We start from the raw sequence: 27,375 nt of genomic DNA on the forward strand, positions 1-27,375 counted from the left end.
CAACATAACCTCTTTGTTTTTAAATTCAATCTCTTTAGCAATGAAGGACAAAATTCCATTTGCCTTCTTAATTACCTGTTGCACCTGCAGTCCAACCTTCTGAGAATCGTGCATAAGGACACCTAGGTCCCTCTGTACAGCAGCTTGCTGTGATGTTTTACCATTCAAATAGTAGTCCTTTTTATTGTCATTCCTACCAAAATGTATTTATTAACATTGTACTCCATCTGCAAGACCTTTGCCCACTCACCTAAACTATGTTCCTTTGCAAAGTTTCACAGTCCTCTGCACACTTTGCTCGACCACTCATCTTAGCGTCATCTGTAAACTTTGTCACACAATATGTGGTTTCAACTCGAAATCATCTATGTAAATTGTGAATTTACATAGGTGCCGATGTTGGACTGGGGTATACAAAGTTAAAAATCACACAATACCAGGTTATAGTCCAACATGTCCAACAGTTGACAACCACCTGATGAAGGAGCAGCGCTCCGAAAGCTAGTGCTTCCAAATAAACCTGTTGGACTGTACCTGGTGTTGTGTGATTTTTAACTGTGAATAATTACATTCCCAATACTGATCCCTGAGGCACACCACTAGATTAGATTCTCTCCAGTGTGGAAACAGGCCCTTCAGCCCAACAAGTCCACACCGCCCCTCTGAAGGGAAACCCACTCAAACCCATTCCCCTACCCTATATTTACCCTGACTAGTGCTCCTAACACTGTGGGCAATTTAGCATGACCAATTCACCTGACCTGCACATCTTTGGATTGTGGGAGAAACCCACGCAAACACAGGGAGAATGTGCAAACTCCACACAGACAGGCAGGAATTGTACCCAAGTGCTGTGAGGCAGCAGTGCTAACCACTGAGCCACCGTGCTGCCCAAACTAGTCACTGATCACCAATAAGAAAAACACTCATTTATCCCCACTCTTTCCTATTAGCTAACCAATCCTCTATCCATTTTAACACATTACTCATTATGCCTTGCATCTTTATCTTATACAGTAGCCTTTTGTGCTGCACCCTGTCAAATGCCTTTTAGAAATCTAGATACACCACATCTACTGGGTCCTCCTTGTCCATCATGGTTGAATCTCTTCATAGAATTCCAGACGCACCCTGCCTCTGCCAACGGGACAATTTCTGACTAAGTGCCTTGCTATTTCTTCCTTAGTAACAGATTCAAGCATTTTCCCCAAAGTTAAACCAACAGGTCTATAAATACCCATCTTTTTGTCTACCTCCTTTTTTAAATGGTGGTATCACAATCTGCTAGAGCTGCCCCAGAGTCCAGTGAATTTCAGAAAATTACTACAATTGCTTTTGTTATTTCTCCCGTCAACTCTTTTAGTACTCTGGGATGCATTCCATCCGGGCAAGGAGAATTGTCTACCCTTAGCTCCATTAACTTACCCAACTCTATGTCTTTTGTGATAGTGATTGTTTCCAGATCCTCACCTATCTTTATCTCTGTCAATTACTGATATGATATTCATGTCCTCCACTGTGAAGACTGACACAAAATATCTATTCAACCCTCAGCCATTTCCTCATATCCCATTACTAAACCCCACTTTCTTGTCCTCTAAAGGACGAATGTTTACTTTGTCCCTCTTTCTCGTTTTATATATTTATAGAAAACGTTTGCTATCTGTCTTTATATTCTAAGCTAGTTTATTCTCATAATCGATCTTACTTTTCTACATAGCTTTTTTGTGGCTTTCTGTTGACTTCTAAAGCTTTCCCAATCTTTTAGTTTCCAACTGATCTTGGCCACTTTGTATGCCTTCTCTTGCAATGTGACAGCCTCCCTTTTCCTACAGCCTTCCTTTTCACTGGTCTATACTGTTGCTGAGCACTTTGAAAAATTGCTTTGAAAGTCCTCCACTGTTTGTCAACTGTTCCACCAGAAGGTTTTTGCTTCCAGTCTACTTTAGGAACGCCTCCCTCATCCTATTGTAGACTCCTTTGTTTAAGGAGTATGCCTGGCCATGCCCAATAATTGATGATCCTGTCCCCCATTCTGACCAACCTCCTTAGTATGTGTTCTGAAACTGTCCGAAGGTGCAGTTCCCAGACTTTCTCACATTGACTGCTGAGATATAATGGTTCAGAAAAGTCTCTCTGTTCCTCTGTTTTTAAACCTAAGAAATACATATTTTAAGTCTCCTTATCAAATTTTCTGCCTTGGGATATGTAACTTCTGTTTGTTTGTTTAAAAAAAAGTCACTTAAAAATCTCGATGTTGGAAACCGATTCAATAAATAACCTACTTGTTTGGTTGCTACAACTCAGCATTTGCCTCTATCCATAACTTAGCGACATAGCCCTGATCTGTGTGAATGCATAGCGCTCTTCCTGAGAGCCACGATCCCAGACTGGAATGACGATACGAAAAATAGTCTGATTTGGCTGTTTGGCTCACATGAAGCATTGCCTTATCAGGGACTGAATAAGCATTGGCACTTTAGAGCAGGGAAGGATGCCAAATTAAACATTAATTCCTGTAATATTTGGCAGTCTCATTCCTTCCTAATGGGTCAGCTTGTAAATCGGAAGAAATTAAATAATGAAACATACCTCTATCTACAAATCCTATCTCTGTCAACAAACTGAACCTCGGCCACTTTTCTTATACCATGTTGCTGAATGAGAAGACGACTTGGCTGCAGTTGCTGAAGACATGTTGGAAGAAATGTCGAGTTTGGGATCTGATCCAGAAATGTACAGGAGTTTAAGCTGGCACCTCCAATAACTGGGCTCTCACCCAAGAACAATTCAAATCCCAGACACAGAATTCCACCTAACTGAAACACTTCCTATGGCTCTCATTGCGTTAAATTCCTGAAGGTTTAACATTGATTTTGTTAGCTTCACAAGACAAACACTTTTCACTTTAGTTGTATTCACCAACGATCCTTAGACATCACCTTCCCAATCCATAATCAGCTCTAACAAGAACAAGGGCAGCAGAGACATGGGAACACCACTACCTGCCAAGTACCCCTCCAAGCCACTCACCAACGTGACTTGGAAATATATCATCTTTCCTTCACTGTTGCTGGGACAAAATCCTAGAATTCCCTCACTAAGGACATTGTGGATCAACCCATGGCATATGGACTGCAGTGGTTCAAGAAGGTAGCTCTCCACAACCTTCTCAAGGGCAACTAGGTTTGGGTAACAAATGCTAGCCCAGCCAACAATGCCCACATCCCATGAATGAACAGAAAAAGTAGAGTCAGGCAAGCATATCTGGTTCTTTAGGTATCAATATCAGTACTGATGCCAGCAGCAACACCATCCAGTCCTCAATGGATGAATGTTCTAACTGTTACCCAGATCTGAGGGCACTCTTGGCTGGTTTCTATGTTTGCCCTATGCATGCCAATTGAGAAAGGTTAATTAGATCGAGAATCAGAAGATGGTCATCCAACACATCGGCTTGTTTCCCAAATAAATCTCCCATCCTGGCTGAGCCAGGAACTGTTGGTTATAAAGCTGGGGTTAGCTGATGTGTGATGCAGGGATTGGGCTTGTAAAGAATGTTTACATGCGATAAGTGGTAATGACCTCAAACTCACTGCCCACAAGAGCAGCTGAAGTGGAGGCAAGGAAGATTTCAAAGGGAAGTTCAATGGGCACTGGAAGGAAGTAAACTCGTAGGGTACAGGGATGTGGTGGGACAGTGAAGCATTGTGAAGGTGGTGGTTGTTCAAAATGGGACTTAGAGCAATGGTATTGCTGGTCTTGATGGGCCAAATGGCTTCCGTGTGGATGCTACCAATACGGCGGTTGTGATTTTGGTCTTAGTGCACAGTCTGTGACTTTGAAGTGGTTAATTTTCCACCTCTACCAGTGGGAAGGCTGTCCAGATCAAGCACCTATTGGCACTGAGTTCCTGGCCTGGCACACAATCAGGCGTTAGTCACCTCAGGATACTGAAGAATGTCGTTGGAGGCCTGAGCTGTGAAAAGCAGGGCATCCAAGAGTAGATTTGGTGAGCTGGTGATTACAGATTGTTGAGGGCTTGGACACAAGGGAAGATGTGGCTGTCAATATTCCCTGCAACCATCCCTGCCCCAATAGCCTCCAGATTGGCTTCACTGGATCAACCAGCAGTCAGGTTGCTCTGGTTTTCCTATGAGAAAAGCAGTCATTTTTCTCACCTACAGGGAAGGTAATTGAGCCATGGAGTTGTACATAATGGAAACAAATCCTTCAGTCCAACTTGTACATGTCGACCAGATAACTCAAATTAATCTGGTCCTATTTGCCAGCATTTGGCCCATAACCATCTATTCATATACCCATCCAGATGCCTTTTGAATGTTATAATTGTACCAGTCTCCACTACTTCCTCGAGCAGCTCATTCCATATGCGCACCACCCTCTACATGAAAAAGTTACCCCTTAGGTCCCTTTTAAATCATTTTCTTCTCACCTTAAACCTATGGCTCTTGTTTAGATTCACCTACCCTAATAAAAAGACATTGGCTATTCCTCATGCCCCTCATGATTTTATAAACCTCTATAAACCACCAAACCTCAGCCTCTCATGCTCCAGGGAAAATAGCCCCAGCTTATTCAGCCTCTCCCTATTGCTCAAAACTTCCAACCATAACAACATCCTTGTAAATCTTTTCTGAACCCTTTCAAGTTTCACAACATCCTTCTGATAGCAGGGAGACCAGAATTGTACACAGTAGTGCAATAGTGGCCTAACCAATGTCCTGTACAGCCACAACATTACCTCCCAACTCCTATATTCAATGCACTGACCAATAAAGATAATTGTACCAAACATCTTCTTCACTACCTGTCAACCTGTGACTCCACCTTTAAGAAACTATGAACCTGCATCCCACGATTAGATTAGATTAGATTACTTACAGTGTGGAAACAGGCCCTTCGGCCCAACAAGTCCACACCGCCCCGCCGAAGCGCAACCCACCCATACCCCTACTTTTACCCCTTACCTAACACTACGGGCAATTTAGCATGGCCAATTCACCTGCCCTGCACATCTTTGGACTGTGGGAGGAAACCGGAGCACCCGGAGGAAACCCACGCAGACACGGGGAGAACGTGCAAACTCCACACAGTTAGTCGCCTGAGGTGGGACTAATCTATTGGTTTGGCAACACTCCCTCGGACCCTACCATCAAGTGTATAAGTCCTGCCCTGACTTGCCTTTCTAAAATGCAACACCTCACAATTGTCTAATTCAAACTCCATCTGACTCTCCTTAGCCCATTAGCCCATTTGATCAAGATCCAAGGTAACCTGAGGTCGTCTTCTTCATGGTTCACCACACCACCATTTTTGGTGCCATCTGCAAACTTACTTAGCATTCCTCCGATAATCACATCCAAATCATTTATGTAAATGACAAAAGGAAGTAGACCCAGCTCTGATTCTTGCAGCACACTGTTGGTTACAGGCCTCCAATCCTCAAAACAACCCTCCACCACACCCTCTGTCTTCTACCTTCAAGTCAATTTTGTATCTAAATGGCTCAGTCTCCCAGAATTCCATGTGATCTAGCCTTGGTAACTAGTCTACCGTGCAGAACCTTTTCGAACCTTTGCTGAAGTCCATATGGACACCATCCGTCACTCTGCCTTCATCCATCTTCTTTGTCACTTCTTGAAAAAACTCAGTCAAGTTAGCAAAACACAATTTCCCATGCACAAAGCCATGTTGTCTATTCCTAATCAGTCACTGCCTTTCCAAATACTTGTAGATCCTGTCCCTCAGAATCCCTTCTAACAATTTATCCATCACTGACAGCAGGCTCACTGGTGTAGAGTTCCCTGGCTTTTCCTTACCACCTTCCTTAAACAATGGCATCACATTAGCTGCCCTCCAGTCTTTCAACACCTCATCCATGGCTATTAATAATACAAATATCTCAGCAAGGGACTTCCTTAGCTTCTCACAGAGTTCTGGGATTCACCTGACTAGGTCCCAAGAATTCATTCAGAGCCAGTATTGGATTGAGGCCTGCAACTACTCATGAATGCATTAAGGGCTTTAATTGCTGGCAGGTCATGAAGGCCCACCCATGGACATTTTCTTCCAGAACCTAACTGCCAAAATGGCAAGAAAGGGGTGGGCACCTCTCTGAGACCAAACCGCCCAGTTATTTGCACTTTGCTGTCCATTCCCGGGTGTGAGGATCATACCCTGTCAGTCATCCTGACTTGGAAACCGATCGTTCCTTCAGTGTTGATTGGTCAATTCCTCCCAGAGGACATAGCAGGTCTACCTCCAGCAGGAAGTGCAACAGTTTAAGGAGGCAGCTCACCACTACCTTCTCAAGGGTAATTAGGGACAGGCAATAAGTGTTGGTCTGGCCAGCAGTGGTGACATCCCATGAACAAAATGTTAAGAAAATTGCCATTTATGGCAGACAATATCAAGTAAACATCATCTTTGACTCCTAAAAGATTTAGGCTCTAATCTCTGGTCATTTCCCCTTAGTTCCCCCCCAGCAGAAACCATTTCTTTCTAGCTGGCCTAACAGTTTCACTGAGCAACTTCATCTGGATTTCCACATAGCAATGTATGTCTCATGGTTAAAACACTGGACAACACTGATTTACTTGCTTTAATGGTTAGCACTGCTGCCTCACAGCGCCAGAGACCTGGGTTCAATTCCCGCCTCAGGCGACTGACTGTGTGGAGTTTGCACGTTCTCCCCGTGTCTGCGTGGGTTTCCTCCGGGTGCTCCAGTTTCCTCCCACAGTCCAAAGATGTGCAGGTCAGGTGAATTGGCCATGCTAAATTGCCCGTAGTGTTAGGTAAGGGGTAGATGTAGGGGTATGGGTGGGTTGCGCTTCTGCGGGTCGTTGTGGACTTGTTGGGCCAAAGGGCCTGTTTCCACACTGTAAGTAATCTAATCTAATCTAATCTAATTAAGAAGAGATTCAATCAGGGGACATGGGCATTGCTGACTGGACCAGCATTTATTACCCATCCTAAGTTGCCCTTGTGAAGGTAGTTGAAAGCTGCCTCCTTGAAATGCTGCTGTCCCTTTTAAAGGCAATGGATTTCAGATTTGGCAGTTCTCCAGCTTTACTTTTCCACAAATACTGTTTTCAAAACGCTGCTGTTCACAACACCCCGTCCATCGAAATCATCCCCGAGGAAACATGTATGCAAGAGATACATTTTGACATTATTATAGATACCCAAAAGCTTTTTTTTTAAAAGGGAGCAATAAAAATGATAAAACAAGCATGACACTCTGGAAGTCGAGAGTGTGGCGCTGGAAAAGCACAGCCGGTCAGGCAGCATGCGAGGATCAGGAGAAATTATGCTTTAGGCATAAACCCTCTATCAGGAATGAGGGTTGTGGGCCTGAGGGGCTGAGAGATAAACAGGTGAGGGGGTGGGGCTGGGGGGCAAGGTAGCTAGGAATGTGATAGTTAGATAAAGGTGAAGGTGATAGGTCAGGGAGGAGGGTGGAGTGGATAGTTGGAAGGAAGATGGACAGGTTAAGAGGGCGATGCTGAGTTGGAGGCCTGGGACTGGGATCAGATGGGGGGGGGAGGGGAAACGAGGAAACTGGTGAAATCTGCATTGATGCCGTGTGATTGCAGATGAGGCATTCTTCCTCCAGACATCAGGTAGTTAGGGTTTGGCGATGGAGAAGACCCAGGACCTGCATATCCTTGGTGGAGTGTTCGGCCTCAGGGCGGTGGAGTTGGTTGGTGCGGGTGTCCCAGAGATGTCCTCTGAAGTGATCCGCAAGTTGGCGTCCTGTCTCCCCAATGTAGAGCTGTGGAATCATGCTTCTCTTTTGTAACGTTTCAGTGTAATATTAGCACAAACACTTCTGTGCCAGAGGGATGTAATTATCATACATATATTTAGTTGTGATGAATCTCTGCTGGATTCTTTACTATCACAGTATTCATGCCCAGTTTCTTATAGAAGAGAAGATAACATAAGCATTGCCACATCAAGTAAAACATCCTGTTGGAGGCAAACCTATGGTGGGATATATGATAAAACAAAGAACTACAGATGCTGGAAGTCTGCTACAGAAACAAATTGCTGGTGAAACTCAGTAGGTCTGACATCACCTGTAGACAGAAAATAGAAGATCACTGGACTTGAAACATTAACTCTATTTGCTCTCCAGAGATGCTGTTAAACCTGCTGAGTTTCTCCAGCAATTTCTCTTTTTGTATGATATAAAGTCTTTGTTTTATAATGTTGTAATTGTTCTGATGTAGGTTTGGAGTAATTGATTACTGCACAACAAACTCATGAACAAAGATCAGATGATCTGCTTTTATGTGTTAATTCAAAGGAAAATGTACACATATGGAAACAGAAATACATATTAAAATTTAGAGTATGGAATATCTTACATTCAAATGAAACAGCAAAATGAACTCTCAGTTTAAAAACTCTTTGGATAAACAGTACCTCTGACAGTGTAGCACTCTCTTGCTAATGCCCTGGGAGCATCACTTGGAGCTAACACTGACACCTGACATTTATTCACAAGTGGGAACAGTTCCTGCACCCTCACCTCCTTCAAGTGTTTCCGCTGTCACCCAGCTGCTCCATGGGGAGGCGCCAATATCCGTGCTGCAGGCCAGTCGGATTCTGTATCGCGAGTGAGGTGCCAATGCTCTGATCATGTGACTGAATGGTGGAACAGAGATATCCTTCAAATAAATCTCTTGGCTGAGGTCATGCACAGATTTCTCAGCCTGTAAGAAATTGTGAAAAGGAAACATGTAATTTTCTGAAGTATCATTCCCCGCAGTCTGACCCCAGATCTTCACGTGCAAAGCAAACATTATTTTCACTAAAAAACAGAAGTGATCACCAAAGAAAGAAAACCTCACAAAAAAAATGTGCTCATGGATCCTTTCCACATCCTTGCACTCATGTAAACAAAGGTTCCGAAACTTAAGACTGCATGTCAGGCAAAAAGCACTTCTCGATTCCTCACAATCAAAACATAAACGTAAATTTTAATCTTTTTTTTACATTCTGTGATGGAGATATCTCCATACCCTCCAGTATTCTGTCTCAGACACTACTCAGTTCATTACTGCATGAAATACCTTCTCCCATCTTCTCTTATACTGACTTCATGATGTGGAGGTGCTGGTGTTGGACTGGGGTGGACAAAGTCAGAAGTCCCATGATACCAGGTTATAGTCTAACAGGTTTACTTGAAAGCACAAGTTGGGTGAAACTTCACCTGATGAAGGAGTAGCGCTCCGAAAGTTTGTGATTTCAAATAAACCTGTTGGTCTATAACCTTGTGTTGTGTGACTCTGACTTTATACTGTCTTCAATTCTGCTTAGTCTGTTGTACTAAAGACTTGGGCCTGCACCTAAGCATCTTAATCTTTAAAGTTAGCCTCCATAATTCAGGAAAGTCAAATGTACAAAAACTCAACAGTTCTGGCAGCATTTATGCAGAAGGAAACAGAGTTAATGCTTTAAGTTTGCTCTCTCCACAGATGCAGCCAGACCTGCTGAGTTTCTACAGCACCATCTGCTTTTATTTCACATTCTCAATTTCACAGGATTTTGCTGTTCTTTGAAGCTTCCCAACTGGGCCTAATTAGGAGACCAATGGCATTTCTGGCATCTCAGAGCTAGGGACACAAGTACCACAGCCCAAATAATTGAGTTGTTCTTTTTTTTCTTGTACACAACCAACTGTATCTTTTTCCATCAACAAATCACCCACAGTATTTTTTTTCATCCATTAACCACTGTATGTGTTTCTAATTTAATAATTTACGTGCAAAATCCGTTAAGTGCAATGCACCTCAACAAAGATGAGGGAGAGGTAGACAGAGGGGGAGGAGTTGAATGAAAATGGAGTTGGAAGGAGAAAATTAGGCTGTCTTGATCTCCTGAACAATTTCTTATCCCTGTCCTCATTATCCCTGCTTGCCTGCAAGCCGAGACTCAAAGTCTCAGAAGGCGACTGTTTAGACAATTGGAGTAAACTGTTGTCTTCGCTTGAACTGCATCTCTAAGTGAAAGTGAGGACTGCAGATGCTGGAGATCAGAATCAAGATTAGAGTGATGCTAGAAAAGCACAGCAGGTCAGGCAGCATCCGAGGAGCAAGAAAATTGACGTTTCGGGCAAAAGCCCTTCATCAGGATGCTACCTGACCTGCTGTGCTTTTCCAGCACCACTCTAATCTTGACTCTGCATCCCGAAGTGCTTAGAATAAGCTATTCTTTCTCCCATCTCTTTTGTTAATGAGTCAAAGTTTATTTGTAAAGAGTTAAAGATGTAAACTGCTCAAAGCCTATGTCATTCATGCCATAATGGTCTGCCTACAACTTTAGTTGTGGGCGGCACGGTGGCACAGTGGTTAGCACTGCTGCCTCACAGCGCCAGAGACCCGGGTTCAATTCCCGCCTCAGGCGACTCTCTGTGTGGAGTTTGCACATTCTCCCCGTGTCTGCGTGGGTTTCCTCCGGGTGCTCCGGTTTCCTCCCACACTCCAAAGATGTGCAGGTTAGGTGAATTGGCCATGCTAAATTGTCTGTGGTGTTAGGTAAGGGGTAGATGTAGATGTAGGTGTAGATGTAGGGGTATGGGTGGGTTGCACTTCAGCGGGTCGGTGTGGACTTGTTGGGCCGAAGGGCCTGTTTCCACACTGTAAGTAATCTAATCTAAGAGCAATTTTCATGCACAGGTAGATTAAAGGGACATGATTGATTTAATTCATTCATAGAATATGGACATCACTGGCTAGGCCAGCATTCATTGCCCATCCCTAATTACCCAGAGGGCACTTAAGAGTCAACCACACTAATATGGGTCTGGAGTCATGTGTAGGCCAGGTAAGGATGGCAGTTTCCTTTCCAAAAGAATATTAGTGGACGAGGTTGTTTTCTTTTCCTGTTGGGAAGTTTCGTGGTCATCATTACACTCTTATTTCCAGATTATTATTGAATTTAAATTCCACTATCTACTGGGGTAGGATTCGAGCCCAGGTTCCCACAACATTACTTGGTCTGTGGATGAATAAGGTAAAAACAATGACTGCAGATGCTGGAAACCAGATTCTGGATTAGTGGTGCTGGAAGAGCACAGCAGTTCAGGCAGCATCCAAATAGCTTCGAAATCAACGTTTCGGGCAAAAGCCCTTCATCAGGAATTAAGGCAGTGAGCCTGAAGCGTGGAGAGATAAGCTAGAGGAGGGTGGGGGTGGGGAGAAAGCAGCATAGAGTACAATGGGTGAGTGGGGGAGGGGATGAAGGTGATAGGTCAAGGAGGAGAGGGTGGAGTGAATAGGTGGAAAAGAAGATAGGCAGGTAGGACAAGTCCGGGCAAGTCAAGGGGACAGTTACTGAGCTGGAAGTTTAGAACTAGGGTGAGGTGGGGGAAGGGGAAATGAGGAAACTGTTGAAGTCCACATTGATGCCCTGGGGTTAAAGTGTTCCGAGGCGGAAGATGAGGCGTTCTTCCTCCAGGCGTCTGGTGGTGAGGGAGTGGCGGTGAAGGAGGCCCACGACCTCCATGTCCTCGGCAAAGTGGGAGGGGGAGTTGAAATGTTGGGCCACGGGGCGGTTTGGTTAATTGGTGCGGGTGTCCAGGAGATGTTCCCTAAAGTGCTCTGCTAGGAGGTGCCCAGTCTCCCCAATGTAGAGGAGACCGCATCGGGAGCAACGGATACAATAAATGATATTAGTGATGTGCAAGTAAAACTTTGATGGATGTGGAAGGCTCCTTTAGGGCCTTGGATAGAGGTGAGGGAGGAGGTGTGGGCGCAGGTTTTACAGTTCCTGCGGTGGCAGGGGAAAGTGCCAGGATAAGCCTAGCCAGAACACTGCTAGGTGACCATCTCACCATGGTGTGGAATTATAAGAAGCCTTGTGGAGGTGGCTAACGGCAGCTTGGCAAGCGGCTTAAAGGACTTATAGAACATAGTACAGGAACAGGCACTTCGGCCCACCTGGGGTACTTGCCCCAATGCTCAGAGTTGTTCAGAAGTTACCTTTCAAAAGGTACCTGAATACAGTCTATGTTCCAAAACTGAGTGAACCATGAGTCACGACAAAACTGATGTGACCCCACGTAATGAGGTGAGGAGTTTGGGACATACCAAACCCACAAACCCCAGGTGAGGAATGCAGGATGCAAGCCTGGGGAGTTAGACTGGGGGAAAGGAAATCCAGAATCCAGACACACCCACCCTACCTACATGGCTTTGGAATTGTTTCAACTTTGTAAAGTCCAGGCCGCACAGAGTGCTGGGGATACGCATTGACATTTTCTCGAATACAGTTATACAAGCACCAGTCTCATGCTGGTACCTTGCTCAAATGGATATATATTATCAGATTATTCTTCCAAGTTCGCACTCTAACTGAATCAAAATCATATCCGAAGTCCACCAAAATCCACTGCTTGCAACAAAAAAATTAAAAACTCAGCGAGCCAAGCTGAAATAGAATTTTTGTTTATTATAAAGTCTACCCACTACCATTCAGAGGGAATTTCCTTAGTAAAACCCCTACCATCTGTAACCCAGTCCCTGAGGAGCGACAACGTCAGTTCATTCACAAAAGGCAATTAGGCAGTTTCTATAGAGAAATGATTCAGTACTTAAAACAGAAATTGCTGGAGAAACTCAGCAGATCTGGCAGCATCTGTGGAGAGAAAACAGAGTTAACGTTGAGAAGGGTCGCTACTGCCAGATCTGCTGAGTTTCTCCAGTAATTTCTGTTTTCCTTTCAGATTTCCAGCATCTGCAGATTTTGTTTTGTTTCATTTTAATGATTGAGTAATGCTTTGTAATTCTGTGAATGCACAGATATAGGAGAAATTCATTCTGAAACTATAAATTGGAGAAGTGAAAGAGATGAGTTCACAAATCCCGCCCATTCATTGACCTCAGAGACTCCATTGATGAAATGCTGTCTGCTGATGATCTGACTCTGCACTTTGTGTCACTTGTACAAATTGAATTTAGATCCTTAAAGATCAATGTTCAATTCACAATCAAGACTGCAAATTAACTTATTCCTATAAGGCATTGCCCAGGAGACAGCTACCTCTTTCACGTTCTATTCACTGATGCTAGACTCACTGGAGAGGCAGTTGAGTGGACTGTTCAACTGTTGACACACCACATCGGAACTAGATTTTGCTGTCTCTCCAGATATTCAAAAACATGCACTTCACAGCAAAACTCACTGTGCAGAGACCAGGAACTTACAAATGTTCCATTCTGTGTCCCAATTCATGCCCCTTACGGTATTGGAGGATTTCTGAACTGGTACAGCTTCCACCCTTATGGTGGAACATGACACCAAAGCCAAATAACCCGATTAAATGGAAGCAAATTATTCAGAGTCATAGAGATAAAGAGCACGGAAACAGGCCCTTCGGTCAAACTCATTCATGCCGACCAGATATCTTAAATAAATCTAGTCCCATTTGCCAGCATTTTGCTCATATCCCTCTAAACCCTTCCTATTTCATATCCCCATCCAGATGTGTTTTAAAAGTTGCTCCTTGGGTCCCTTTTATGTCTTCCCCCTCTCATCTTCTATGCCTTCTAGTTTTGGACTCCCACATGCCTAGGAAAAGACCTTGTCTATTCACCCTATCCATGTCCCTCATGATTTTATTAACCTTTATAAGGTCATCCCTCAGCCTCTGACACTCCAGGGAAAATAGGTCCAATCTATTCAGCCTTTCCCTAGAGCTCAAACCCTCCAACCCTGGAAACATCCTTGTACATCTTTTCTGAACTCTTTCAAGCTTCACAACATCTTTCCTATAGCAGGGAGACCAAAATTGCATGCAATATTCCAAAGTTGCCTAACCAATGTCCTGAATGGCTGCAACATGACCTCCCAACTCCAATACTCAATACACTGACCAATGAAGGGAAGCATACCAAACGCCTTCTTCATTATCTTACCTACCTGGGATTTTACTTTCAAGGAACTATGAACCTGCACTCCAAGGTCACTTTGTTCAGTCACACTCCCCAGGACCTTAGCATTAAGGTCTTTCCAAAATGCAGCACCTCGACTTTATCTAAATTAAACTCTATCTGACTCACCCTCTACTCTTCAACCCATCAGATCAAGGTCCCAATGTATTCTGAGGTTCTGTTGTACTCTGTACTCTATCCACTGCACTTCCAATTTTGGTGTCATCTGCAAAGGTGCTAATCATACCTCCTATGTTCACACTCAAATCATTTATATAAATAATGAAAAGCAGTGGACCCAGCACTGATCCTTGTGGCACACGACTGGCCACAGGCCTTCAGTCTGAAAAACAACCCTCCATCACCACCCTCTGTTTTTTGAGCCATTTCTGTATCCAAATGCCCAAGTCTCCCTCTATTCGGTGTGATCTAATCTTGCTAGCAAGTCTACCATGAGGAACCTTGTTGAATGCCTTACTGAAGCCCATATAGATCACATCCACTACTCTGCCCACATCAATCCTCTTCATTACTTCTTCAAAAAACTCAATCAATTTTGTGAGACATGATTTCCCACGCAAAAAGCCATGTTGACTAACCATAATCAGTCCTTGCCTTTCTAAATACACATAAATCGTGTCCCTCAGGATTCCCTCCAACAACTTGTCCACCACAGATGTCAGGCTCACCGGTCGATAGTTCCCTGCTGTTTCCTTATCACCTTTCTTAAATAGTGGCACCACGGTAGCCAACCTTCAGTCAAGAAACTATTTGAAGGTTGAGGCATTGGTTAGTGTCACTGGACTAGCATTGTCTAGTTTAGCTATGAAGAGGGTCTGGATAAGCTCAGGCTATTCTCTTTAGAGCAGAGAAGGCTGAGAGGGGACCTGATATTGCGTAATATTGTGAGGGGCATGGGCAGGGTGGATAGAAAGCGGCTCCCCCTTAGTTGAAGGGTCAATTACAAGAGAGCATAATTCTAAGATGAACGACTTGAAGTTTAGAGGAGATTTGTGGAAAATCTTTTCACCCCAGAGTGTGGTGGGTCTGGAATAGACAGATGAGGAAGGTACTTAAGACCAGAAACCTTCCACCTTTTAAAAAGTACTTGGGTGAGCTCTTAAAATGTCATAACATTGAAAGCTCAGGCCTGTGTGCTGGAAAGTGGGACTCTCGAGATTTGGAGCAGTTCTGTGCAGACTTGATGAGCTGAAAGGTTTTCTCCTGTATTGTATGATTATATGAATCCCAGGCCAATGCTTGAGGATGTGGGTCTAAATCCCACCACGCAAAATGATGAAACTTGAATTCAATAAAAATCTAGAATTAAAATGGGCTCAGTGGAGCTTGCCCTCCAATTAAAAATGGGAAGCAGGCTACCAATTCTGCAGGCCTAATCAACATCACTGGCTAAAGTGAAAGCCTACTGAGCTTGTTTGGGGATTGCAAAGGCATCTTAATATTGTGACAGCCCTTGCTGGACAGCACAAAAATTGTCACAAGGAACAAAGTTAATGTTAGTAGTTCAAGGGATCTGGATTGGGCTCAATTGCGATCACCATCTTTTGATATCAATGGGACATGGAGGCTTCTGACTCCAGTGGCTGCCTATTCAAGCTGTCAGTTTTAGCAAACACTGAATGGGGAGGCCTTGATTTGTGATGCCTTGAGGCATTTCACTAAATTAAAGGTGCTATATAAATACAGATTATTGTTTGTTGTCTATACTTACTGGCTTTGTGTTGGATTTTCCCAGCTTCATTGAGGGCTTTGGGTAATGTTGTAGAAGAGAGAAAGACCTATCGTTCAGATGCATAATTCTTTGAAGTTTGCATCACATATAGACAGGGTGGTTAAGAAGGTATTTAGCACACTTGTCTTCATTGCTCAATCCTTTGAGTAGGGAGGTAGCATGTTAAGTTGATGTTGTGTAGAACATTGGTGAGGCCTCTTCTGGAGTACTGTGTCCAGTTCTGGTTGCCCATCTTATAGGAAGGATATTATTAAGATGGAAAGGGTTCAGAAGAGATTGACCAGGATGTTGCAGGGAATGGAACGGGTGGGTGTGGTGGTTGAGAGGCTGATAAGCTGCGACTTTGTCTGTTGGCGTGTAACAGCTTGAGGGGTGACCTTATAAAATCATGAGATATACAGATAAGGTGTATGGCAGGTATATTTTCCCGAGGGTGAGAGATTACAAGACAAGGGAGCATTTTTTAAGGTGAGCGCCAAAAAGATTTAAAAAGACATGAGGTGCAGTTTTGTTTTTAACACAGCAAGTGGTTCGTGTGTGGAATGACTTCCAGAGGAAGTGATGGATACAGGTCCAGTTACAACGTTTAAAAGATATTTAGATAAGTACATGAATATGAAATGTTTGGAGGGATGTGAGCCAAGTTCAGACAGGGGCGATTGCTTTAGTTTGGGATTATGGTTGGCATGCCTGGTTGGACCGAAGGGTCTGTTTATGTGCTGTATGATTCTGAATATGACACTGAATCATGAGATGACCAAATATTCAGTTTAAAAAGTAGGTTTTAAGAAACATTTTAGAAGATTGAAGTGAAGTAGAGAGACAAAGGAGTGGAGGAAGGGAAGGGCCCAAACAGCTGACTGAATGGCCAACAGTAGTGGTACTATTCATATTATGCATGCACAAAAGATCAGAATTAAAGGAACTTAGATATTTTGGATGGTTATGAGCTTAGGGGTGATTATCGAGACAAGGAGAGAAAAGACTGTTTCGAGATTTGAAAATGTGGATGAGAATTTTAAAAACACAATGTTGCTTACAATACTCTTCTTATCCTCTGGAAACCACAACCCCTTTTACAACAAATGAAATATTTTTTCAAGTGTAGCCATTGTCACAATATATGAAACAATAGCCAATGCATGCACAGCAAACTCCAAGGATTTACAAGGTAATAATGACAGATGGATCTGTTGGGATGCTGTTTCAGGAAGAAACATTTACCTAGAAAACCACAACCCCCACCCCACAGCACCATGTCTCATCCAATTGACAGCATCACTACCAGTTTAGGATGATCACAGCACTGCAGTGTACAGGTGAGCCTGCATGTCCAGTCTCGAAGAGCAACTTGAATCAACAACTTCCCAATTCCCAGGAGTGAGCCATAGCTCTCGTCAGCATGGCAAAGATAAATATCCAAAAAGTAGTCAATGTTTTATCCGCTACAGAGCTACACGTGCCAGTCAGGAGTAGGCCCTTGGCCCCTTCTCCATCATTCAATTACACCTTTGATCTGCATGTGTCCTCAACTCCATATCCTTGCATCCCTGATCACCTTTCACTGCCTTGCTAAGGAATCATCTATCTAGCTGTGTCTTGAAATTGTTCAAAGTCTCTGTTTCCACCACCTTTTGCAGTACAACGTTCCAAAGATTTACAATTCTCTGAGAGAGAAAAGAAGTCACTTTGTCTGTGTTTTAAATGGGTAAAGCTTTATTTTTTTTAAAGAGTAAGCCCCCCCGCTGAGTTTTAGATTTTCCCACAAGAGGAAACATCCTTTCCATGTCTATCCTGTCTAGACCCCTCAGGATCTTTTATATTTCAATAAAATAATCTCATACTCTTCAAAACACCAGTAGATATAAGCCTACTGGGTTGTTGTTGGTGCCACGTGACAGTGAGACAAGGAATAGGGAGAGAGAGCAGTTGAACACGTGGCTGCAAGGATGGTGTAGGAGGGAGGGCTTCAGGTATTTGGACAATTGGACTGCATTCTGGGGAAGGTGGGACCTGTACAAGCAGGACGGGTTGCACCTGAACCAAAAGGGCACCAATATCCTGGGAGGTAGGTTTGCTACCACTCTTCGGGGGGGGAGTGGGGGGGGTAAACTAATTTGGCAGGGGAATGGGATCCGGACTTGTAGTCCAGCAAGTAGGTTAGCTGTTTTTCAGGATGTCCAAGAATGTAGGGAGGCTGTGGAGAAGGTAATACTGACAGGGAATACTTGTGGACACAGAGATGGGCTCAAGTGTGTAAACTTCAACGCAAGGAATATCAGAAATAAGGTGGGTGAACTTAAGGCGTGGATCAGTACTTGGGACTATGATGTTGTGGCCATCATGGAAACGTGGATAGAAGAGGGACAGGAATGGTTGTTGGAGGTCCCTGATTACAGATGTTTCAGTAAGATTAGTGGGGGTGGCAAAAAAGGAGTGGGGGTGGCGTTGCTAATTAGAAATGGTATAACGGCTGCAGAAAGGCAGTTCGAGGGGGATCTGCCTTTGGAGGTAGTATGGGCTGAAGTCAGAATTAGGAAAGGAGCAGTCACCTTGTTGGGTGTTTACTATAGGCTCCCCAATCGCAGCAGAGATGTGGAGAAACAGATTGGGAAACAGATTTTGGAAAGGTGCAGAAGTCACAGGGTAGTAGTCATGGATGATTTCAACTTCCCAAATATTGATTGGAAGCTCTTTAGATCAAGTAGATTGGACAGGGCGGTGTTTGTGCAGTGTGTCCAGGAAGCTTTTCTAACTCCGTATGTAGATTGTCCGACCAGAGGGGAGGCCATATTGGATTTGGTACTTGGTAACGAACCGGGACAAGTGATGGGCTTGTTAGTGGTTGAGCATTTTGGTGATGGTGACCACAATTCTGTGAGTTTCACCTTGGTTATGGAGAGAGATAGGTGCGTGCAACAGGGTAGGTTTTACAATTGGGGGAAGGGTAAATACGATGCTGCAAGACAGGATCTGAGGAGCATAAATTGGGAGCATAGGCTGTCAGGGAAGGATGTCGTTGAAATGTGGAACTTTTTCAAAGAACAGATACGACGTGTGCTTGATATGTATGTACCTGTCAGGCAGGAAATAGATGGTCGTGTGAGGGAACCTTGGTTGATGAGGGAGGTTGAATGTCTTGTAAGGAGAAAGAAGGAGGCTTACATAAGGTTGAGGAAACAAGGTTCAGACAGATCGTTGGAGGGATACAGGATAGCCAGGAGGGAGCTGAAGAAAGGGATTAGGAGAGCTAAGAGAGAACATGAAAAATCTTTGGCGGGTAGGATCAAGGATAACCCCAAGGCCTTTAATGCATATGTGAGAAACATGAGAATGACGAGAACAAGGGTAGGTCCGATCAAGGACAGTAGTGAGAGACTGTGTATTGAGTCGGAAGAGATAGGAGAGGTCTTGAATGAGTACTTCAGTATTTACAAATGAGAAGGACCGTATTGTTGAAGAGGAGAGTATGAAACGGACTGGTAAGCTAGAGGAGATACTTGTTAGGAAGGAAGATGTGTTGGGCATTTTGAAAAACTTGAGGATAGACAAGTCCCCCGGGCCTGACGGGATATATCCTAGGGTTATGTGGGAAGCAAGAGAGGAAATTGCAGAACCGTTGGCAATGATTTTTTTGTCTTCACGGTCAATGGGAGTGGTTCCAGGGGACTGAAGAGTGGCGAATGTTGTGGCCCTGTTCAAAAAAGGGAATAGGGATAACCCCCGGAATTACAGGCCAGTTAATCTTACTTCGGTGGTAGGCAAAGTATTGGAAAGGGTACTGAGTGATAGGATTTATGAGTATCTGGAAAGACACTGCTTGATTAGGGACAGCCAGCATGGATTTGTGAAGGGTAGGTCTTGCCTTACAAGTCTTATTGAATTCTTCGAGGAGGTGACCAAGCATGTGGATGAGGGTAGAGCAGTGGATGTAGTGTACATGGATTTTAGTAAGGCATTTGATAAGGTTCCCCATGGTAGGCTTATGCGGAAAGTCAGGAGGCATGGGATAGTGGGAGGTTTGGCCAGTTGGATAGAGAACTGGCTAACCGGTCGAAGTCAGAGAGTGGTTGTAGATGGTAGATATTCAGCCTGGAGCCCAGTTACAAGTGGAGTTCCGCAGGGATCAGTTCTGGGTCCTCTGCTGTTTGTAATTTTTATTAATGAAATGGAAGAGGGAGTCGAAGGGTGGGTCAGTAAATTTACAGATGATACAAAGATTGGTGGAGTTGTGGATAGTGAGGAGGGCTGCTGTCGGCTGCAAAGGGACTTAGATATGATGCAGAGCTGGGCTGAGGAGTGGCAGATGGAGTTCAACCCTGTCAAGTGTGTGGTTGTCCATTTTGGAAGGACAAATAAGAATGCGGAATACAGGGTTAATGGTAGGGTTCTTAGTAAGGTGGAGGAGCAGAGGGATCTTGGGGTCTATGTTCCTAGATCTTTGAAAGTTGCCACTCAGGTGGATAGAGCTTGTAAGAAGGCCTATGGTGTATTAGCGTTCATTAGTAGAGGGTTTGAATTCAAGAGTTGTGAGGTGATGTTGCAGCTGTATAGGACCTTGGTAAGGCCACATTTGGAGTACTGTGTGCAGTTCTGGTCGCCTCATTTTAGGAAAGATGTGGAAGCTTTGGAGAGGGTGCAGAGGACATTTACCAGGATGTTGCCAGGAATGGAGAATAGGTCGTACGAGGATAGGTTGAGAGTGCTAGGCCTTTTCTCATTGGAACGGAGAAGGATGAGGGGTGACTTGATAAAGGTTTATAAGATGATCAGGGGAGTAGATAGAGTAGACAGTCAGAGACGTTTTCCCCGGGTACAACAGAGTGTTACAAGGGGACATAAATTTAAGGTGAAGGGTGGAAGGTATAGGGGGGATGTCAGGGGTAGGTTCTTTACCCAGAGAGTGGTGGGGGCATGGAATGCGCTGCCTGTGGGAGTGGCAGAGTCAGAATCATTTAAAGGTGACCTTTAAGCGGCAATTGGATAGGTACATGGGTAGGTGCTTAAGCTAGGACAAATGTTCGGCACAACATCATAGGCCGAAGGGCCTGTTCTGTGCTGTATTGTTCTATGTTCTATGTTCTATGTTATGCCTACATATCGGCAGTTATTTATACCACAAATTGTAGTTTCCTGCTTTCTGCTTTCTGTTTCCTTCCCTTTTTTATATCTTCGAATATAATGAGACCTTCCCTGGGTCAAGAACATTTTACAAGATGAAAAACAATTCATCAACTATCTCACTAGCCACTTCGTAAGATCCTGGGAGAAAATCCATTTCGTTAAGTTTGATACTATTTTTAATCTTTCAAGTTAATCACAGATGTTGGATCTTTCTTGATTTTTCACATTGAAGTCCATATTTTGTGTATTCTGAAATATCCTCTTAAATGTCAGTTTAACTATCTCTATTTACATGACTCATAATTGCCATTAAGTTTAATTTTAAAATACTAGTTTTTGACCTACTCTTCTCTCTCTAAAAGTTAAAATAAGATCCAATCATATTTTAATCACTGCTACATAATGGCACCTTCACAGAGATCATGAATTAATTACACAATACTAAGTCTAGTATATCTGGCCCCCTGGTTAGATCCAAACTTTCTACTCTAAGAGACCATCCCAAAAATATTCTACAAATCCTTATTTAGGCTAACTTTGCCAATCTGACTTTTCTAGTCTATGTGTAAATTAAAATCCTCCTTGATTATTGCATATCTTTCTGACAAGGTCTGTTTACTCCTTCCTTTATACTATGTGTAGACTATTCTCCAGAAACTGGCTTCAATCATTTCCCATCTTTACCCAAACCACATCTACATCCTTGTTTCCTGATCACATGATATCCGTCTCTATTGTGCTAATACTATCATCCATTAACGAAGCACCACTCAGCCTTTCCAGTTTCCTATTCTGCATCCTTCAGTATTCAGGTCCCAATCCATGTAATCCATGGACTGTCAGATACCTGAGAGTCCATTTGCTGAATAATAGGAAAAGCCTCTATTGGGCCTTAGCTGACAACAGGGAGAAGTGTGGAAAGGAAGATCAACACAAGCTCAGGTCCACCACCCGTCCCTCCTTAATCCAACATCACTACAATTTGATCATAATCTAATTTACAGGCATGGTTTTGTTGTGACAAAAGCTTTTTTCTCACTCTTGCTGTCCAATGAGAGTCCCAATTTCCTGCCAGACTAACTGGGATTGCTTACAGCGGTGTGAATGCCAATTGGGTTTGGCTGAGAGCCTTGAATAACTGACTGATTCTACCTACTCATCAGTCTCTCTGGAATACTGCATTATGGGGATTACTGCCAATGCTGCTATATTTTGGCAATGACTATATTTGGCCCTTAGTTCTGGTTGACACTGTACTGCAGTCAGGTAAGCCTAAACGGTTCCCACTGCAAAAGCCCTGGTTTTCTTTGCCACCCTAAGATCATTAATTCAGGCCTTACTGTAGGGATTTGAATACATTCTCCCATACAGTAATACAGTTGGTTCTGCTATAATATGGTAGTTCCATTCTCGTGCAATCCAATTTATAAGAAAATTGTGTAATAGCAGCACCATTTAAATTAGTAGGGCTAAAATCACGTTATAGCTGAAAATGTGTTGCTGGAAAAGCGCAGCAGGTCAGGCAGCATCCAAGGAACAGGAGAATCGATGTTTCGGGCATCAGCCCTTCTTCAGGCTGATGCCTGAAATGTCGATTCTCCTGTTCCTTTGATGCTGCCTGACCTGCTGCGCTTTTCCAGCAACACATTTTCAGCTCTGATCTCCAGCATCTGCTGTCCTCACTTTCTCCTTGAAATCACGTTATAACCAATACACGCTTTAAAAGTTAGCACTTTAGAAAACGTGTCCCCAAATCGTCAATCGCGTTACAATGAATATGCATTAGCAAAACGCACATTATAGCAGAACAACCTGGAGACTCATAGGGGTATACAGCACAGAAACAGACCCTTTGATCCAACTAGTCCATGCTGACCAAATATTGTAAATTAACCTAGTCCCATTTGTCAACATTTGGCTCATATTGCTCTAAATGCTTCCTATTCATGTACCCATCCAGATGCCTTTTAAATGTTATATTTGTACCAGCCTCCACTACTCCCTCTGGCAGCTCATTCCATACACGTACCACCCTCTGCATGAAAAGGTTGCCCCTTAGGTCCCTTTTATATCTTTCCCCTCTCACCCTGAACCTATGTCCTCTAGTTTTGGACTTCCCTTTTCTGGGGAAAAGACCCTGTCTATTTACCCTATCCATGCACCTCATGATGTTATAAACCTCTATAAAGTCACCCCTCAGCCTCTGACGCTCCAGGGAAACACCCTCAGCTTATTCAGCCTCTCCCTATAGCTCAAATCCTCCAACCCTGGAAACATCCTTTAAGTCGTTGCTGAAACCTTTCAAATTTCACAACAACTTTCCTACAACAGGGAGACCAGAATTGCATGCATTATTCCAAAAGAGGCTTAACCGATCCTATTCAGCTGCAACATTACTCCCCCAACTCCTATATTCGATGCACTGACCAATAAAGGAAAGCATACCAAAAGCCTTCTTCACCATCCTGTCTACCTGCAACTTCACTTTCAAGGAACTATGAACCTGCACTCCAAGGCCGCTTTGTTCGGCAACACTCCCCAGGACCTTTACCATTAAGGTCTCAAGTGGGATTTAGTGCAGTTTAGAGATGCCATCTTTCGAATGATATGTCAAACAAGGGAAGATTTAAAAGATCCCATAGCACAACTTTGAAGAACTGTTCAGGAAATCACCCTGGTGTTCTGGCCAATATTTATTCCTCAAGCTGTAACAAATTGTCTGGTCATTCATCTCTCTGGTGGTTGAGGCATCTTGCTGTGTGTAAATTGGTCAGTGTGTGATTCCCACAGAAGTATCACATCAGATGTAAAAGTAATTTGGTACACTGTGACAGCACAAAAGGTCACAGTTCCAAGTCTCCTTGTTCCAGAGGAGATTTTTCTGCATCAGCTTATTTTCTCTGCCAAGGCTCATCATCTCTCGTACCATTAACTTCAGTGAGACTTGATTCAACTTCCAAATTCAGCCATGTGACAGCAGGTTATCTGCTGCCTAATGGAAATATCCATCTATGCTCCTCTCTTAACCAGTCTCCTGACCCATGCCGTGATTCAAGGGGAGCCACTCTCACCAAGTGTGGCATTGAGAAGTCTGAGCAAACCAACAGCCAATATGAATCAGGGAGTCATATCTGGGACATAGGAAAATGGTTGCAGTTGTTGGAGGTCAGTCTTCTCAGCCCCAGGGCACCTCTGCAGGAATTCCTCAGGGTAGTGTCCTAGGCCCAAAAATCTTCAGCTACTTCATTCGACATGAGCTCTCAAGTGGGGACGTTCACTAACGATTCTGCAATGTTCAGCACCATTTGTAATACCTCAGATACTGAAAGCAGTGTCAATGTGTCACAAAATCTGGACAACACTTAGGTTTGAGTTGATATGTGGCAAGTAACATGCATGCCAAACACAAGTGTCATGAGATGACCATCTCCAACAAGTGTGAATCTAATGACCTCCCATTGACATTCGATGATATTGCAGTTGTTGAATCCCCTGACTATCAACATCCTGACAGTTACTATTGATTAGAAGCTTAAGTGAACTTATAGCAGGTCAGAGGCTAGGATCTCTGCAACAAGTAATTCACCTTCTGACTCCCTGAAGTATGTCCAGCATCTACTCGGCACAAGACAGAATTGTAATGGACTAGTTTCCATCATCTAGAACAAAGCACCCTACTTGATTTTCACCTCAGCTCCTGCCTCTAATTTCAACCCCTCTGCCAAAGAGACACAGTAGAAGCAGTGTGTCCGATCTACAAATGCACAGTAGTAACTTTAAACATCCTCTGACAGCACCTTTCAACCCTACAATTATTATCATCTAGAAGGGCAAGGCAAGCAGATATGTGGGAACACCATTAGCTGCAAGTTCCCGTCAAAACCACACACAATCCTGACTTGGAAATATATTACTCGTCCTTCAGTGTCACTGGGTCAAGATCCTGGAATTCCCTCCGCAAAAGCATTGTGGTTCCCCGACATCCAGCAGTTCAAGAAAGCAGCTCACCACCACCTACTCAAGGAGGAATTACAGATGAGCAATAAATGTTTGGCCTAGCCTGGACTGTCCATGTCCCAGGAAAGAATCAATGAAACTTTGTGATCCCACCACTGTCTGTTCATCTTCTTTAAATTGCTGACATGTCTGGAGTATGTACTGCCATCTGACCAGCAGCATCCCACCACCCTCCTCGCCCTACTTCTTCCGCCACTCTGGGCCCCATGCTCCATTTTTAGTCTCTCTGCCTTCCTTGTCACATTCACTGTGACTCAGCTGAAGTTCTCCAATTCAGCACTGGCCTCATGTCGGCCTCTTTCCTTCCTCCAGCCCATCACCCTCAGCTGGGGGTTCAGCCACTCTTCCTCCTGTTCTGTGAACGTTGTGAATTGAGGAGAGATGATGCACACAGCCCAAGAAAACAGTAGGAACAGTATACCTTTCTACACGAAGGTTCACACACACATACAGTCACACACACACTCATATATACACACATACATACAGACACACTCTCAGACACACATACATACACACACAGACACACATACATACACACACACTCTCTCGCTCTGACACACACACACTCTCTCTCTCAGACACACACACACTCTCTCTCTCAGACACAGACACACACATGATGAAGGTTTCAGTTGATGAATTAAAATCTTTTTAATGGTGAGATGTTTGAAGAACTGCCCAGTGAGGGGCAGTTTGCTTTCACCCTGACTGGCTCAGCCTTTAGACATCTGCAGCACTCAAGTGTGTAAAGACCTGGAATGATGCAGCACAGATCTCCTGTTACAGAACCAGCTCCAAGCAAAGTCTTAAACAACCTTCTATTCAGTCCGAAGCGATGATCAAACCAGTGGAAAAAAGTTCAAAGCATTACTCAATGCTTGGCATGTATCAAGAGTTTCTAGTCACTGAAGTTAACTTCTCACTCACCAAAAACCTGGGACTTGTATTTTAACAGATGAACAAAAGAGAAAGAGACAACGAGGATAAGAGGCTGAGGGAGAGGGAGACAGAGAGCAGAAAAAAGAAGAAGGATACAGAGAGAGGGACAAAAATAGACAGACAGACAGAAAGAAATGGAGGGGGAGGTCAGAGTTTTGTGGAATTGGGGATACAATATGAATGTTGCAAAATGGTGGATGCAGCCAGGATATCTAAATCCCACGCTGAAGTGCATCGTCTGTTGAACTCTTAGCCAACCACACATAATGAGGGGGCTGTGAGTTGGCATGAATTGCATGAGAGGCCAACAGTAGTAGTTGGAGGGGAGGTGGTGTCATGTGTTGGCATGGTTGGCATACATGGGCCTGGTTGCAGGGATGAGGGCCTGTGAGGTGTGAGATCTAGAGGATCTAATATTTAGTGAATCTAGTGGGACAAAGTTGGCCTCAGCACTTGGTAACTTCTGTGGCCACCTCTGCTCTGTATCCAGCAACACTGTATCCCACATACACTCCCCTCTGGAATACAAAACGTGCCTTTCAGGGGCAATGTTCCCCAAGGTGAGTGGGCCGAGTGAGGAAATTTCCCAACTTCATGGTACAAATTCTACCCAAGAGCAAGGCAGAGGTAAATGGGAAGAATTTGGTCTGTGTAAGGGTAGGAAGAAGGCAGGCAGGTTGATTAAAATCCCAGGAAACCATGGCAAGCCTAGTTCACTGACCATGACCCTTTACTGGAAATCAGATCAGGCAGGCTTCTCACCACAAGGACGTGGGAGAGCCTTTGGCTCATTTTACTGGGCTATTACACATTTTCCAAACCCTGACGGTTGGAACCTGGCCTCCCAATGGCAGCCCAGGGAGGTAATAGCTTTAGAAAAAAAAGTCAAACAAATGCTGCAAACAGTGAAGGCAGACCCCACGGCCCCATCCATTTCAGAGAGAATTTTTCCTTGACCGCTAGCATTTTTCTCATTTTCTGCAACTTGTATGAAAGCCTGATTTGTCTTGCTTCATTCTTCAATTTAACACGCTGTCTTTGTAATTATTTAATATGCCCTCTAGCATATTGTCCCATTTGCATTTATATAGCATCTTCACACCATTTCAACTGGCTTTACACCACACACACAGCATTAATGAAAATGGACAGCTAACCGGTTTGACTGAGATTGGTTGAGGCTTAAAAACTATCCCCTGCTCATTGCTAAACCTTGCAATTTTCTTTTCATTTAGTCGAAAGAGGGTACCACATCCCAGTTTTACTGCTACACAGTATTCACTCAGTACTGCACAAGTGTCAGCCTGGACTAACCACAAGCTGCTGTGCAATGGCCTTTAATTCATAACTTGCTCACTTGGGGATAGGAGAGCTTACCTGTACAGTACAGGAGGTAAATGGAATAAAGCCACTGAAGCCAGCATCCCATGAGACTCCAAGAGCACGGGAGCTTGTGAAGGTCACTGTCACATTGTCTGGTGTGTCTGGCAGAACTAGAAGAGGAAGCACACATTATTCAACCTGCAAAAACACTCAGTCAGGACTCATTGTAATGTTATAGTCATTATGGCACAG

General features: G+C 43.8%; 1 protein-coding gene across 2 annotated transcripts in view; it reads right to left on the reverse strand.

Annotated features, from left to right (window-relative positions):
* axl (AXL receptor tyrosine kinase) overlaps positions 1-27,375 on the reverse strand; it is a 219,242-nt gene that overhangs the window by 100,547 nt on the left and 91,320 nt on the right. For both annotated transcript variants that reach the window (XM_072549154.1, XM_072549155.1), the window contains exons 6-7: positions 27,178-27,293; positions 8,561-8,744 (exon numbers count right to left, since the gene is read on the reverse strand). In XM_072549154.1, coding sequence (XP_072405255.1) covers positions 8,561-8,744; positions 27,178-27,293 — 300 coding nt within the window. The remainder of the gene's footprint in view (positions 1-8,560; positions 8,745-27,177; positions 27,294-27,375) is intronic.

The sequence above is a fragment of the Chiloscyllium punctatum genome, chromosome 29 (genome assembly GCF_047496795.1).
Source record: "Chiloscyllium punctatum isolate Juve2018m chromosome 29, sChiPun1.3, whole genome shotgun sequence".
NCBI lineage: Eukaryota > Metazoa > Chordata > Chondrichthyes > Orectolobiformes > Hemiscylliidae > Chiloscyllium > Chiloscyllium punctatum.